This window comes from Buteo buteo, chromosome 14 (genome assembly GCF_964188355.1).
Source record: "Buteo buteo chromosome 14, bButBut1.hap1.1, whole genome shotgun sequence".
Taxonomy (NCBI): Eukaryota; Metazoa; Chordata; class Aves; order Accipitriformes; family Accipitridae; genus Buteo; species Buteo buteo.
The window spans coordinates 24,272,306-24,290,045 of NC_134184.1; the positions used below are offsets into that span (position 1 = coordinate 24,272,306).

The following is a 17,740-nucleotide window of genomic DNA, read 5'->3' on the forward strand; positions in this document are numbered from 1 at the left end:
CGCAGCCTCCGCGGCCGCCCCCCCCCCCCCTTCCCCTGCCCGTGCCTATTGGCCGCGCCCCCCCCCCCCTCCATTCCCTCCCTCCCCCCGGCGGCGGGTTCCCGGGCGGCGGAGGAGGGTCCGGGGCGGCGCGCACCGCCCAGCCCGGCACGGCACGGCACGGCACGGCAATGGGCAGCCGCGGGGAGGAGAAGCGCCGGGCGGGCGGAGGAGCGGGCGGGCTGCCGGGGCGCAGCCGGCGGCGGCAGCAGCAGCAGCAGCCGGGTATGGGGCCCCCGGGTGGTCGCGGCAGCCCCCCCGCCCGCGGCAGCTTGCAGGTGAGGGCAGGGCCGGCGGGAGGTGGGGGGGGGGGGGGGGGGGGGGCGTCGCGTCCTGACCCTTCCCGAGCCCGGCTTCGCACGCAGCAGGGGAATCGGCAGAAAAACCCCTGCGAACAACCCAAACCACGCGGATAGATGTGTTTGTTTGCTGTGTTGGTTGGTTGTTTTTTGTGGGGTTGTTTTTTTTTTTTCTCCGCGGATCTGACCAGCCGCGAAAAGTTTTTTTTTTTGTTGTTGTTATTGTTGCTGCCGACGCGGGTCGTAGCGACAAAAAAAGGGCAAAGGGGGCTTAACAAGGGGAGAAGGAGGAAAAATCTCCCCGCGGAGACGATGCCCGAAGTAACTTTCGGGGAGCCCCCCTTGCCGTACGCGAGGGGCCGGGGACGCGGTACCCAACGCGGGCAACTTCTTTCGCTCCTTAAGTCCCGTTTCCAGCCGGCAGCCCGCGGGGGAACCCCGGCGGGGCGGCGTGGGGGCGGCCGGAGGCAGCGGGGGGGGGTCCGGGGTGGTGGGGCTGGAGCCGCCGGCTCCGCGGCCGCGGAGGGCAGGGAGCCGGGTGGGCTGCGGGGCTGGGCGGTGCGGGCCGGGTGTCCGACCCCCCCCTGCGCCGCAGGGTATGCGGGAAGGACGGGCTTTGGGACGGGGAGGAGTGGGGTGGCGTGGGAGGGGAAGGGGGCTGTGGAAAGGGGGCGAGCGAATCTTTTTGGGGTGCGGGGGGGGGGGGTGTGCCCCGGGTTGGGAGGTGGGTGCGGTTGGGAAGGGTTGGAGGTGCTGGTGAGAAGGTGGGCGAGCATGGGGGCGGGTGTTGCAGGGTGCCCCCGGGCCATCCCTGGCAGCGCGTATTTGCCGTGGGGAACGCAGCTGGTGCTGCCTGGAGGGTACAGATGGCGATGCCCTGGAAGTAGCTGCTGTACTGGGGGGGGGAGAAAATGGGGGGAAGAGGGAGGATGGCTTCCCGTTGCAGATGCCGCACTCCCAGCTGGCAGTGGCAGGGGGGGAGGCAGTGGGCAAGGGGGGGGGGGGGGGGCTGCCTCCTGCCTCCCCCCGCTTGTCTAACACCACCCCCTCCCCACCCCCCTGTGCCTCTCTCTCCTCAGCAGTTGCTCCTCTTCCTGCTCTTCGTCGGACCCTTCAACTGCTTTGCCAGTTACAGCCGCGCCACCGAGCTCTTCTACAGCCTCAACGAGGGGCTGCCCGCTGGCGTGCTCATCGGCAGCCTGGCCCGTGACCTGCGGCTGCCGGTGGCTGGGGGGCAGCAGCCTGGGGCCCCCCAGCCGCCGCTCTCCTTCACCCTGGCCTCCCGTGGCTTAGGGGGACAGTACGTGCAGCTGGACAACCGCTCCGGGGAGCTGCACACCTCGGCCGTGGAGATCGACCGGGAAGCTCTGTGCGTGGAGAGCGGCGGGGCCGCCGTCTTCGGGGGAGCGGCCGCCGTCTCCGCTTCCTCGCCCTCGCCCGAGTCGTGCCTGCTGCTGCTGGATGTGCTGGTGCTGCCGCAGGAGTACTTCCGCCTGGTGAAGGTAAAAATCGCCATCCGGGACGTCAACGACAACGCGCCCCGCTTCCCCGTGCCCCACATCCGCCTCTCAGTGCCTGAGAACGCGCCCGTGAACACCCGCCTGGCTATCGAGCACCCCGCCCTTGACCCCGACGTGGGCACCAACGGTGTCCAGACCTACCGCCTGCGAGAGAACTACGGTGTCTTCACCCTGGATGTGGAGGAGAACGAGAGCGGGGAGAGGACCCCCTACCTGATTGTTATGGGGGCTCTGGACAGGGAGACGCGGGAGGAGTACGTCACAGTCATCGTCGCTGAGGATGGGGGGACTCCTCCGCTCGTGGGCAGTGCCACCCTCACTATTGGCATCAGCGACATCAACGACAACTGCCCCCAGTTCAGCGACTCGCAGCTCAACATCACCCTTTATGGGAATTCCAGCCTAGGGACGCACGTGGCCACTGTCCACGCGGTAGACGTGGACCTTGGATCCAACGCCCAGATCACCTACTCCTACAGCCAGAAGGTCCCCCAGCCGTCCAGAGACTTGTTCCACCTGGACGAAAGCACAGGAGCCATCACGCTCTCCAGTAAAGTGGATGGGGACACTCCAAGGCTCCACAGGCTGATCATACTGGGCAACGGTCCTGGTTGTATCCCTGCTGTGATCACAGTGCTAGTGACCATCATCAAAGTCATGACGAGGCCACCTGAAGTCGTCCCTCGTTTCATAGCTAATGAAGCAGAAGGTGTGGTGTACCTGAAGGAACTGGAGCCTATCAACACACCGATAGCATTTTTTACCATCAAAGACCCTGACGAAAAATACAAAGTAAACTGCTATTTGGATGGTGATGGACCTTTCAGACTTTCCCCGTACAAGCCATACAACAATGAATACCTGCTAGAGACCACAAAGCCTTTGGACTATGAGACACAGCAGCTGTACGAAATCTCCGTAGTTGCGTGGAACTCGGAAGGATTTCATGTCAACAAGATAATCAAAGTACAGGTTCTGGATGACAATGACAACTCACCAGTTTTCTCTCAACAGCTGATAGAATTAACCATTGAGGAGAACAATGTTCCCAATGCTTTCTTGACCAAACTGCATGCTACCGATGCTGACAGTGGAGAAAGAGGGCAAGTGTCCTATTTCTTAGGTCCTGATGCCCCTTCCTATTTTGCTTTAGACAAAACCACAGGAGTTCTTACAGTTTCCACCCAATTGGACAGGGAAGAAAAAGAGAAATACAGATACACTGTCAAAGCAGTAGATTCTGGGTTCCCTCCAAGAGAATCAATAGCAACTGTCACCATCACTGTATTGGATAAAAATGATAATAGTCCAAGATTTATCAATAAGGATTTCAGCTTTTTCGTGCCAGAAAACTTTCCAGGTTTTGGTGAAATTGGAGTTATAAGTGTCACAGATGCTGATGCAGGGCAAAACGGATGGGTTGCCCTTTCAGTTCTGAATGGAAGTGATATTTTTGTCATAGATACTGGAAAAGGAGTTTTGAGAGCTAAAGTCTCCCTGGACAGGGAGCAGCAAAGCTCCTATGTTCTGTGGATCGAAGCAGTTGATGGCGGTGATCCTGCCCTGTCTTCTACAGCAAAAATAACTATCCTTCTTCTGGACATAAATGACAACCCCCCTTTGGTCTTGTTTCCTCAATCTAATATGTCTTACTTGTTGGTCCTTCCTTCTACCCTTCCTGGCTCTCCCATCACTGAGGTCTATGCTGTCGACAAGGACACCGGCATGAATGCAGTCATAGCTTACAGCATCATAGGAAGAAGAGGCCCTCGACCGGAGTCATTTAGGATTGACCCCAAAACTGGTAATATCACCTTGGAAGAGTCACTGATGCAAAATGACTACGGCCTCTATCGACTGCTTGTCAAAGTTAGCGATCACGGCTATCCAGAACCTCTCCATTCCACCGTCATGGTGAACCTTTTCGTCAATGACACTGTTAGCAATGAGAGCTACATTGAAAGTTTGTTAAGAAAGGAGCCTGATATCAGTATAGAAGAAAAGCAGCCTCAAATATCTATAGAGCCTACACATAAAAAAATGGAGTCAGCATCCTGCATGCCTACCTTGGTAGCTCTGTCGGTAATAAGCTTGGGTTCAATCGCTTTAGTAACAGGGATGGGCATTTACATCTGTCTAAGAAAAGGGAAAAAACATCACAGAGCAGATGAAAACTTGGAAGTACAAATCCCATTAAATGGAAGAATTAACCTGCACATGTTGGAGAAGAAACCAGTGGAGATTTCTAACATTTGATGTTTCTTTGTGGGTAAATCCAACATCTGAAAAACCTTGGACAACTCTGAAACACCTAGCCGTGGGTTGTATTCACAGAGGTTGCAATGAAGGACTGCTAATTTATAACTTAATAATATTATAATTGTAAATAGCTGTTTACAGTTTTTTAAATTCAAATTCAGTGTACAGCTTTTTTATGAAACCTTAGTAACTAACAGCTAGCACCCTGTCTATAAAAACGTGGACATCATTTGCAGCTTTCATAAACCAGTAAGATCAGTGATCATAAAAAAGGGGAAGGTAAGACAATTCTTTAAACTCAAGTTTTAAAAGTCTTTTTAACCACAAGAGGGCATCAGATGCTCCTGAGCAGGGAACTGTTCGAGGTACTGTCAGTGAGATAAACACAGAGTATATTTTAAATATATTGGTTTTAATATAAAATACACATTGGCATACAGACATTTAATCACACACAAAAAAAAGAAGTGTCTGTGCCGATGTATGTATAATTAAAAGAATAAAGACATTAAAATGCACTAGTAATATAAAAAAAAAAAAGAAAAAAACAGAATGTTTATTACCTCACAAGTAAAGCTTATACAGTAGGATAGAAAAGGCATTAACAAGAAGTGCAATTCCTGTTGAGCAAGAATGCAAGATATTGTAATGAGAATCTGAACTGCTGTGACATATCATCTTTCATTTGCTCCAGATTTCACCCACATTATCATCTGCTCCAGCAATCTGCTGATCATTTTTATGGAAAAAATATATTTAATATTTCCTACAGCAAATAATGACTGAACCCCATGCTCATCCTCGTACACATGCCAGATGCAAGGAAGCAAGGGAATGGCTAAATCTTTAGCTGTCACAGAAGTGGTGATATTTTTTGTACTTTGAGCAATCTGTCAGTAGTACTCCATCAGTTTGGTTGTGTAATAGATTTTTTCATGTGATACTTCTGAATCTGATCTGCCAGATGAAAACAAAAATCGCTTCATGTTCTAAGGAATTATAGGACTTAGTTTATTCTGACTGTTGCTCCTTTCTGGACTGGTATTTCATGTGAAAGATCTTGTTTCTGACTTTTGGCGACCATTCCTGGCTCCTTTTCATTGGCTTTGATTTTTGGATTAGATCCAAAATCTGACTTGTAAGACTGGTGGCATATTTTGTTGATAATTTATTCTTTGCTGTATCCTCTGCAACAAAGCAGCAGGTTTATCGGTGATGTATCACTTTCACTTCATTTTAAGAGCTGAGAACTATCTTTTGTATGATGATTACATCAGATTTCTCTGTGTGAACAAGATAAATTAGTGTTATGCTTAAAACTGATTATTTTGATTTCTGGCATCATATGTCTGTAATGTACCAAAAGTGTTTATATGTCTGCAAATTAAAGCTATATATTTTCATAATAACTTATTCTCTGTCTCTCTCCTAGAATTTTAATTATAAGGCTAAATATTATTTTAGTTATAAGAAATGTGTATTTCACAAATGCTTGGGTGCTGGCTATCTTGTCTGACGTGTCGTAATACTTCCCCAAATTAGTACACTGAAAAATCATTAATGAGAGTTTATGCTGTACTTCGTGAAATTACTGGCAAAGACAATTGTATTTCAGCTGATCTAAGTGGGGCAGCAGCTGATACCTGTTTTAAAAGTAGGGAATGCAATTTGAGGCAGTTTTTGATTTTTTTTTTTCTCTCTGTGACTGACACATTACTTCACGCTGAGCCTATTGAAACGTTGGAGCTTCTTACAGGTACTGGTTCTGCTTAGCCTAAGTAAGAGTATTTACATAATGCCCAGATTTTGCCATTCTACCTATAAGAAATAGCTACTTTTTCAGGTTAGAGTATTTTCTGTTTATGCACAGTTTGGTAGCTGTGTTTCATGAAAAATTAATTCAGCCTGTCAGAGGTTTGTGGCTAATCACCTTTTTTCATTTATTTTCCTAGTATTAAAATATGAAAATGGTATGTACGCCTGACATGCATTTGTCACAAAGAGACATTGTTTATTATCTCTGAAGAAAAATTACATTAATGCTTTGGAAATGGCTTCAGTATTACAGATGCTCTGTATTGCTGCGGTGGGGAAGCCAGATCCTCTGCATTTTTTTCTTCTAGTAAGGAGGAAACGTAACTGAAAGAAAGACAGGATTCTTTTCATTGCTCTTCTCTTATTTGAATTAGCAGTCCAATATCTCCTCAAGACAATTTAAACAGGAGCAAACCCAAGACTTAAGAAACACAATAAAACCATAAACCTGATCCTTCAGCCTGTGTTCATGTGACACTGGGCAGATATTTTTATTCAGGTTTGACAAATACAGAGTCTTGAACCTGTTCGATTAAGCTTCCTGAGTTGAAATGTGCTGTTCTTGTTGCTTTGGTTTTTTTTGGTTTGTTTAGTTCAAGCATGTTCCTAATGCGTAATAAAATGTAATGGTATGAGCCTCTTAAAACCAAAGTACTGCTCATGAAGCATTTCGCTCACACAATTTTCTACACATTTAAAGAAAATTGGTTTGAAATCACACCTTCAGCCGTACCAGCACCACTACTTGTGAAAAAGACTTTACCCTGAATAATACTTCATAGAGTAAGAGCACATTTTTGCCTTCCTGTGAGTAGCCTTTGGGTAGGTAATGTCACTGAAGATGGCAAAATATGCAGAGGAGTGAGTTGTTTGGGGTTTTTTTTAATTCCATATTTTGTGTTACTTAAAAAACATACAGCTGGTAGCAGCAAACGATAAGCATGATATTTAAGCCTGCAATGTTAAGCCTAACACTGATTAAAGAAAACAAAATGGGAATCTTAAATTCATAGGATCTGGGAATTTCTTCTCAAAAAAATGTTCTTTCTCAGTGGAAAAATGCTCGATACTGGCTGTATAGCAAACATTTCTGTGACGTTGCCGTTTCCAAAGTATCCTTTATTGAAATCCCTTTCACGTGAAAACACATTTTTAATGAGTATAACTAAAGTAAATTAGACTCAGATATAAAAGGCCTATTTTATTACCACCTTGTGCAGTGCACTTGCCAAAATATATGCAAATCTTGTCTACACTGGTAGTTGAGCTGGCACAAAAATAAACGTCTCATTCATTTACAGTATCCATTGAACAATCTTAGAGTGAGTGGGTGCTCTTTGTTCATTTTTATAAAAAATGAGATTGTCCTAAGCTTTGTATTGCCAAAGCCTCCTAAACTTGCCGTGCAAACACTTTTTCATTAGAATTTACAAATTAAAAAATAAAAGACAAGAAGTGGGCAGCGAGCCCAGTGGCAGTGGACAGAGAAAATCAGCTCAGTCTTCTCTTTCTGTTTCATTTTATTCTTTTTAAAAGAACTCTTTGAAGATACTGTTTTGATGCAAAATTAACCTAACACCTGGCTGAATATCAATAAAGGATGAGATCTGAAAGTGTGGAAAGGGAATTGGAGCACATTGCTTTTTCTTATGTCAAAACTCAGAAAACAATTAATCTTGTGGCCATTTAAGTCCATTTTTCAGTAGCAAGGTTCAAACACGCAACTCTGCCAGAGTCCGCCGAGGACAATGTAAAAAGGGCCCACTGTCTTACTAGGATGCCCAAGGAGAGGTACAGGTTAGAGCAAAACTTGGCCTCCCTGAAAGCAATGACAACCCCCTGACTGCCGACTGGGGTTTCATTGTAAGTTTTCTGCCCCCAGCTGCTATTTTGGGAAGGTTTCATTAAAATAAAGCGATGCAGAGCCGTGCAGGAAGCTGACTGCCTCCTTCCCTGTAGTGTCCTTGTCACCAGCTTCTCGCAGCCATTAGTTTCTGTGTGCATTCCTTCTCACGCACGTAACTTACAGGGAAAAACAAAGCAAGACAATTCATTATGAAACATTAGCCAGCTGAAATGTAAAACTTTGGTTTAGACCACTCCCCTTCAGAACTGGGATTTGAGGAGCTAAGCACATTCATCTATCTTACCAAAATAATTTGATTTTAAAGAAGATGTCTAGTGAATTTTTTAAGTGGAAATGAAGATATTCAGCACCCCCACTTCCTATAGAGCAGGGTCCTAGACTTTTTATATGCGTAGCAGTTGCTCAGACAGATAAAAGTTGCAGGATTTTTTTTAATAGTGTGGGAAATGTGCTGAGAAAACTATTTAAAACTTCTAACTTATAGGTTCCTAACACGTTGCTCAGAGTGATGAAATTTCGAATGATTGGCAACATGTCATAATTTCAGTTTCCTGAGTTAAAGCATGTGCAAAAATACCTGTGCAGGCAGTGTTGCTATTTCCTTTTCAGTCTCTGTACCAGACTGAACCAGCAGATAAGAAGATAAAACTGCCATCTGCATTCTGAGGTGGAGAGATTCAAAGATTTTGGCTCACTGAAAAATGTAAAGTTAAACAGCTCTGTTTTCCACATCATGGATGAGAAAAATACTTTCATTCTTATCACCACAGATTGATAGGCTTGCATACTCTTCCTAACATGCTGTATACGACTGTTTCAGTGATTTCTGCCATGTTTTCATTTCAGTTTCATCAGGGAATGAATTTTAAAGGCCAAATTTCAACTCCTAAGTATTTCTGATGACAGAGTAGTTTGAACAGGTGCTAAGAAAACATCATTCTGAATGAAGAAATATTGAATCATTTATGATGCATTCAGTCATTCATTCCACTGCTTGTGAAAACAAATACATGCTTAAGTGTTTGAAAATGCAGGTTTTCATGTTGCTAGCTAATGCTGCTGGTAAGTAGTAAGCATTTAACTGAACTACATTATATGGGAATATTTAAACTGTGTTCAAATTGAGAGGGCTTGCATTTTAAGCACCAAGTTGGATGTTGCTCTACTCCCAGCATCCCTAGCAATGTCAATTCAATCTTCTGTCCTAACGCTTGTGTCTTAGTTTTCCATCTTCAAAGTTTTGGTTAGATATTCATCCTCAGAGCAAGTCAATGAGGTGAGAACTCTTCCCTCTTTATGCAGAACAGGAGTGACAGCTTGATTCCTCTGCCTGTGTGTCAGCATCGAGTGCTACTTGAGATGCCTTAAGGTATCCCACCTGGCCTCCAGCTGCGAGTCTGGAAGAGTGTAGGCTTTCCATTAATGAACTATCCTATCTGCAAGCCCAGTGTGGATGCTTTGGATATTTTGGGAAGGGTTCACTAAACACCTGTGTGTGTTGAAGTGAGTCCTTCATGTGATTCAGCTCAATATTTACACACCTATCTTGAAATGTCTACAGACAGGTATCGGCCGGTGAGCTAGTAGTCTAAGTTCCCACTATAGTCTGTGAGTTTTGTCAACACAGTCAATAGAACTAGAGAGTGCTTCAGCTCGCTCTAAAGTAGCCATTTCAGGCAAGGTTTAGCTGCTCTGAAAATTGATATCAAGTACTATCTAGAATGCCCTTGAGCATCTCAAACTTCTGCATGGGGCTGTCAGGAAGACTTGTGCCTTTCTAGAGAAGTAGCTAGATGCCAAGAGTGGAAAGCAGCACCTAAAATGACATGAGAAAGCTAGGGATAGGCACGCATATCCCACTGGTGGTGACACATCAAGTGTATCAACCTCTCAGCTCCACTGAGTAGAGCTTGACAGATTATAATGGGAACATAAACCAGATCATATAGAGACATCTGATCCCTAACATCAGAGCCAAAAAAAGACCTACACGTCTAATACGTAACAACTGTCATACCTAACTGATAAGCTCTGAAGCCTAAATTCATCCCATCTTATTTTAGTGATTTAGTGGAGCCATCTGTGCCCTCTACTGTGAGTAGAGACAGAAAGAATCTTTTTTTGCAGGCAATTCAGGTCTTCGGTAAACACTGGAGTTGCTTACTTCTCTCCACTAAGTTTACAGGTAACTCAGGGTAACTAAGATTTCACTTTGTGTTTCTGTCAAAGAAAAGAAATTTAGGCCATGAAGCGAACTACAGATCACAGTGCTAGGCACTCCCGGTAGCAATATAATGCATGGAATAAAACTGGTCTCTCAGATGGCACCAGAACAGCCAGCATACTGGGGAGGAAGCCATTTGCAGTCAGTGCAGGTGCCTGGAGCTCACATGACTTTAAACTTCTTTTTAAAACACTTTGTTGTAGTCTGCAAGGCTCCATCCATTTAGGTTTCACTGTCCAAAGGTTCTCCTGGCTTTACCCTTTTTTTTTTCTTCCTTTTTTCTTGTTATTTCTTTTTTTTTTTTTTTTTACCTGAAGTATTGCATGCAAATCACTCCTAAAGAAGACAATAAAAGATGTGCCTCTGATTTATATGATGGCAGAGCACTCACTGAGGAGGTGAGAAAATTTTGTTATTTTTCAGCAAGTGTTCTCAACTGTGTATTTGGAGGGGATGCTAAAGGCATCTCTTGGTAAGGACACTTCTTTTGGAAACTGAGCTATTGTGTTTAATACAAAGACTCAAATGTCAAAATCTTCTGAGGTTGAGAAGATGCAATCATGCATGCCTATTAGACCAGCATTCCAAGGAACTGGAGATACTTGGCCTTGAGATGGTGCTTCAAGCACTTTGAAAACTTTTCTTTAAACAACCGGTGGGGACTGATGGGGGAGAAAACCAGGGGAAACACAGTCCTGTGTTCTTCCCTCCATGATGAGCAGCTTCTGATATTTAAAAAGAAAAAAAAAAAAAGGAATTTGAAACTTTGAAACAGTTACCTCATAGATTTTCTTCAGAGTTATTAGTCTCCTCATTGTTCAGAATAATTTCAATCCTATTCTCTTTATTCGTGCAGTAATCCCATTAAAACTGTAATCTCAAGACAGTAAGTGGTAGAAGTTGGTCTTCCTCTGCCTAAGGCTCTGCTTTCTGAGGAATGTATTTATAAAGGATCTGGCTGACAATCAGAGTACAAAGCAGAACTGCTTCTCAGGTTGTGTTTTACTTAAGGACAGACTGAAGCAGAAAAGAGCAGAAGACAGCAAGAACAAATAAATGCAGTCAAAATGAAAAGGCCCTTTACAAAGTTTTCATGTGGGAAACAAAAAGAAGTGGTCAGAAACAATATAAAGAATTGTTCTGGATCTACTGGATTTACTGTGTATTATCAGCAGTGTTAATAGTCCCCTTTCAGCAATACCTCATCCTTTTTCTTAATCTGTAAGGATGAGAGCTTGTTGCAGAGCATTGGGATTTCCTGGCACAAAGTACGAACACAAAATACATTAAAAACTGATTCTCACTGTCAGCAGGTCACAGTTGTATGGAGAAATAAAGGCTTTGAGTAGAATATCTTTAAAGTGTCTGTTTCATTATGATAACAGCATTCTCTTTTCATGGTGATTTTCTGCAATGTTATTATGTTGGGTGCATTCATTTTTGCTAACTCAGGACAAAAAGATCTTATTAGAAACATTAGCGTCTTCTCAGCCAAAATAAAAGCTGATACTGTGACATAATGTTTCCAGTGAATGCTGTTAATGAAATGAGATCTTTTTTGTGACAATACACAAATAGCAGACATGCTTCTGTGCTCACTTTCCTAAAATGCATAATGATAAGATAACCTTCATCTTTATAAACAGAATAAACAGTTCATTACAGTAGGAAGAAGAGGATTCTGATATACCACTGTGTTAACACTGTGTAGATGCTGTAGAGGTTTTTTATTGAAATATATTCAAATGACTGCTTTGAGTATCGATTTAAAAGTCATCTACATGTTTTGAGGGTCTCTTTTTTTTCTTTATAAGTCATAAGAGAAAATAAATGTCCAAACAGTTGTATTGGTGTTCTCTTTTATTTATTTCTGTTTACCAAACTAAGTTTAGCTGAATTGAAAATACAAGAATGCTCATCTTTAACTGTCTTTTCTTTGAATTTGAATTTAATTTTCAGAAACATCATATATAAGGTTATGCACCTAAATGGTAGATGTGTGACTATGAAAAAAGCAATAAAGGAAGCAAGCATGCAGGAAAAAAGAAATGTTTTGCAGTATAAGTCAGTCTTGGAAGTTCAACATAACTAATGTATTAAGCTCCTCAAGGATGTTTTTCGGTATCCTCAGACACAATGAAAACAATTCAGTACCTTCAGCTGTATGTACTTAGGACATATCCTCAGGGTCTTTGCTGCAGTCCTTTCAGGAGGTGAGTAGCCTCATCTCTCACTAATGTAAATCCAGTTTAAAAGTGTTCAAGTGTTCAAATTAAACTATAGTTTAATATGCAAATAGAAAATTAGCCAACATTGTCCATCCCCATTGCAGCTGCTCTGAAGACATCCAAAATGGAATTTTAAAGGGTCAGAATATTTTTATTGATTGTTAATTAAGGTTTCTATTGCCTTTGATACTGAAACTGAATCTTTCAACATCTATCCAACAGTCGCTTTATTTGCCAGAATGCATTGGACAAATAGTTTAATCAACAACATTTTGATCACTTACAAAATCTTGGAACAAGATCCCCAAGATGGTTTTTTTGCACAATTTTAGCTGTTGAAATAAAAAAAGTTACATTATTAAAAAGCAATATCTTTTTTTTCCTGTTATTATCAGCTATGATACAGCATCATAAGGGCATTACAGAACATTCAAAGATTTTTCTCTTAATAAGTTTTTCATAGTCTTTGCAGGTATATAGTGGTTTTCCAAATACACTTTTAAATTTTGTCTTGAAATTTAATGAAATTAAAAACTACTGAAGGCAGACATTTAAGTTTTAACAGCATCCAGAAATACCAAGTCATGAGTGATTCCCAGCTCATATTCATGCAACTTAAACTTCAGGCATCTGTATAAACAAGTTAGAAGTAAACACACCTAACATTGCTTCTCTAGTCAAGGCAACTCTACCAGCGGCTCACTGGGAATGTAGATGGCTTGGGACAACTGCATTTGGCAGAAGTGACACATTTTTTTGCTGTGTCACTTCCTGTTTGTAAAAATGAACCCCCACAAATCTTAAAAAGAATGAAATATAGCAGACTTAGAGGCAATGAGAGGAGTCTCTTTCCTACTCTATCTTCCCAAGTCTGCAGGTGATAGATTGCAGTGTGCTGACTGTGCATTTCTTCGATGGAAGTTGTATGTGTCATAAGAAACACTGTGCAGGAATGACAAAACCAGTATGTGAAAATATGCAGAAGGGAAGTTAAAAAAGTCCTTCTTGCCTAATAAAAATGCACAGATTCCTGGTAAGATTTTGAACTGTTGCACAGGTCAAATAGAGCACAACAGCTTATAGCATCATTACCTCTTCACCAAGTATCAGAAAGTCATAGGCAAAATTAGGTAAGTTGTTTTACTTTGAAGGCAAAGACTATTTAGAAAGAATTTACTTGAATTCAGGGTACTTTTGTGTTAAGTATTCTACAAGATGACCTGGGTGAAAAAAACAATCTGATATGTAAAATCTATCATCACAAGACATGCAATTTTTACAAACTGTTTTCAGATAACAGTTGACAATAAGCTACTGTAAAACTGAAAACTTTTACACAGTGTTATGGGGTTTTGGTCACTTTCCATCAACTTTAAGGAACTAAAAAATAAAAGGAGTAACATAATAAACAATTTGAAAGATCTGAAATGCATTAAAGACAATAAAAGGAAGTGTAAGACCCTTTTGAGCACATCCTCTAAGGGTCAAACTCAAATCACCTATTAGAAATACTAATATGTATTAGGCTACATTTAATTGAAATTTGGACACATGATTACTTTATAAGATGTTTTTAAGAAGCCATTAATAATTGTTATTGAATCAGATAACGCCCCCCCCTCAAAAAAAAAAGAAAGAAAAAAAGAAAGAAAATAAGTATATGAAAGAATCCCAAGAAATTAGATGTAGCTAGGAGCAATGAAACAGGTTGCTGTACTAGGAAAAAATAAACAATAAGAGTAAAAAGTATCAGCAGAAATTAAAATAGAGAAGGTACAAAAACCTATCAGGTGAACAAGTGTTGGTAAAAAGGGGCAGGAAAATAAAAAATTAAGGTTTTTAAAAATTCATGTGTAAGTAAAAAAAAAAAGTCCCAAAATTATACACCCAAATGCATGTGGATCATTTTTTTTCCTCTAGCTTATAGGACTGTCACTTATGACTTTGAGTGAATGTCACCTTAATTCCAGCTGTTCTATATATCAGTTCATTGATGTGTTCACCCTCCTTTGACTTCTTCTCAGAAAGTTTTTCTTCATTGATATATAGTGACATGGTCTCTCATCATTTGTTAATCAGATGTTTGTGACCTCTTCCAGGTAATAAATATAGCTGAAGATCAAAAGATAAATATGTGCTGTAGTGAAACATCTGACATATGCTTAAGAACTGAAACTCCCAGGAGAAGAGAAATTAACAGATGGGAGAGTTGGCACAAAGCAGAGGTGGGACACATAACTAGGATAGAATAAAGATGCTGCTGTAAGAATTAAATCCATTATTTTTAATGTTGGACAACAAATAAAACTGCACTAAGCCATGAAATAAAAACAAAACAACAAAATTATTGTAGATATTTCCTGGGTTCAGTGAGATGCATTTTTCTTTGAGAATCTAGATGCTAAAAAAGTGAGTTTGGACACCCAAGTATTAGCTCAAACTTGGTAACTTGAACTTAGCTCATATTTGTTAAATACATTAGTCTGAAAAATACTTTTTAAGGCATAGATGCAAAAAACTTCTAGAAGAGAAGCTGGTTCTTCTTTCCACCTAGGAGCACAGAGATACTGCAGGGTACTTTTGTAGCTTTTTGATAATGTGTATCCACTTCATCTGCAGCCTTTGAACATAGTCTGTATATCTGGGGGTTTGAACCACTGCTGCTCCCTAAAAGAATGTTGCATCTATTGAACTGCAGTAGAGAGAGGAATTCTCATTCATCTGGTAATGAGTGAGTGGAAAAGAAAAAAATATTATTTCTTTCATGGGGAGTAAAATGTATTTTCCATACCAAACAGAATACTGAACAACAGATACCAGAGATGAACACTTTTTCTAGGTTTGCTGGTGGTTAGTTTAAATCACAGAGTAACAGGAAGAGTACAGATGTTATACCAATATTTACTAAGGCCAGATGGGATGACCCAAACATCTACAAGTCCTATAATTCATAAAACCTAGGCAAAATAAAGAAAAAGCTGATTTGGAACTAAGATGGTAGTGAATTGGGGCCCCCAACATAAGAAGTACATGGACCTGTTGGAGTGGGTCCAGAGGGCCATGAAGATGGTCAGGGTTGGAGCACCTCTCCTATGAAGACAGGCTGAGAGAGCTGGGGTTGTTCAGCCTGGAGAAGAGAAGGCTCCAGGGAGACCTTATAGCAGCCTGCCAGTACCTAACGGGGGCCTATGGGAAATCCGGAGAGGGACTTTTTACAAGGGCATGTAGTGATAGGACAAGGGGTAACAGTTTTAAACTGAAAGAGGGTAGATTTAGATTAGATGTAAGGAAGAAGTTCCTCACTGTGAGGGTGGCGAGACACTGGCACAGGTTGCCCAGAGAAGCTGTGGCTGCCCCATCCCTGGCAGTGTTCAAGGCCAGGTTGGATGGGGCTTGGAGCAACCTGGTCTAGTGGAAGGTGTCCCTGCCCATGGCAGGGGGGGTTGGAATTGGATGATCTTTAAGGTCCCTTCCAACCCAAACCATGCTATGGTTCTATGAATTAAAGGATAAGAATATATAGCAGAAATGATTCTGTGCAAAACTCATCTTGTACAGCAAACCTGAATTTACTCCTTGATTAATTTACAAATTTTGTGAAGTCAAGATGTAATAGTCAAACTAATGTAAGATATTTGACTTTGAACCAGATTATGTACTTCAAAAGTTAGCATTATGTGATTTCAGTAAACCAATTTTTGTAATTTCTAAAGTTAATGGAGTTAGTACTCCTCAATAACAGATGTCGGACAAAAAAGTCTTCAGTGGAAAAATGTCATTTAATGAAGGTTTTTATGGAGAGGTTCTGTGGATATAAGTTTTAACTTTATTGGTTTTTAAGAAAACCCAAATGAATAAGCAATTCTACTTGAACTCCATTGTAATGACAAAAACAAACAAAAAAGGGGGGAAAAAAAAGAAGAAAAAGCCTAAGTTTTGTTGTTGCTGTTGTTCTATAAAAAGAAAAGTAAAACCAGAAATAAGTAATATTGTCCTGTACAAGCCATTACTTAGAACAGTGCTGGAACATTGTGTCCAATTTTGGTGTCATATTTTAAATGTCATTGAAAATGACAGATACACTGCAGAAAAGAGTCACAAATTTATTTTGAAAGTTAGAGAAAATGAATTAATTTGAAAAACTGGAGAGTTAGTGTTTTTAATTTTTTTAAAGAAATGAGTGAGCTGATTACATCGCAAATAAGTTCTAAACGTAACACAGTTTTTATTGTAGCAAAAATAAAGGAGTAAAAGATCCACTGGAGTAGAGCTTTGGTGTCTCCAGCTCAAATCTGAATGACATTCTGAAAGGTACACTGAAACAAAATCAGGCATAATTAATTGAGATCAGCAAAGAACCTACTGGATTAAATACAGTGCATTTGTAATTTATGATGAACAACAGGCAGACAAGATGTAGTGATCTGGTGCTAAACTTTTTGGAACTACAACACAGATTCATTTTATATTACCTTGTAGTTACCTCTTTTCCCCTCCCCATGTTATTGGAGTGTTTAGATGAACAAACTAAAAGTATCTGGTAATGTATCTGAAATCAAATACAAGTGATATTTATACGGCATTACGAAGCAAGACCACTTTTAATAAAGTGTCTGATATGAACTTTGAACTATAGCAATCGCAATAAAAACTAAGGTCATCTCAGCTACAGGGCCAGATTTTAAAAAATTAATTCCTTTGTTTCATATATTCACTCATTGATATGTTTACTAGCTAAACATTTCCCTATCACTGTAATCATTGAATACTTAGATTTTAAAAACTAGACAGTGTGGTGGGTTGACCCTTGGTGGGCACCTGGTGGCCAACCAAGGTGAACTCACCACAGAGAGGTTCTCAAACAATTGAAAATAAACTGTTTTCCGTCAGCATATTTGTACACTTATTGTTGAGAAACAGATTAATATAACCAGATTCCATCAGGTCAAAAAAAAAGAGATCAATATTAAAGCAGAGGCATCGTCACCAAGAGTAATCCATGGGATGAGATAGGAAAAGAATGAAGGACATGGCTTCTCCTAAACATATAAAATAACCTTTCCCATAATCAGTCTCCATATGTAGAATGACTTCTAGAGAAGTACACTGAGTACAAATGCATCAATATAAATTCGTGCATTATTGAAGTTCTCAATTTATTTACTTTTTTTAAGCAAAGTAATCTCTTTCTGTCTCTTCTCATCCAGCAGCAATTAGCCAATGGCAAGTACAAGCAGAGGGGTATAGTAAGCATTTCTATTTATGCATGCTTAGGTGTGCATACATATGTAGATGTGTGATGCATGTGAAAACTACACAGCATGAATCCTAAATTGGAGACATGCATTTCAACTCTGCATTTAAGTATCAGGTTGTACAACCTTATTCTGGTTTCTGTGAAAGCCTTGTCTCTTGTACCACTGGGCCTCCTACTACTGACCGATAGTTTCATTACTTTTCCTGAACAGCCTGGCCATGTAGTTTCATCT

At 41.4% G+C, this 17,740-nt stretch overlaps 1 protein-coding gene across 1 annotated transcript; it reads left to right on the forward strand.

The window, feature by feature from the left end:
- Positions 1-216: 216 nt before the first annotated feature.
- On the forward strand, positions 217-5,520 carry PCDH20 (protocadherin 20). Its single transcript, XM_075045833.1, has 2 exons — positions 217-317; positions 1,418-5,520. The coding sequence occupies exons 1-2, from the start codon at positions 267-269 to the stop codon at positions 4,112-4,114; spliced, it is 2,748 nt and encodes a 915-aa protein (XP_074901934.1). The 5' UTR covers positions 217-266; the 3' UTR covers positions 4,115-5,520.
- Positions 5,521-17,740: the final 12,220 nt, after the last annotated feature.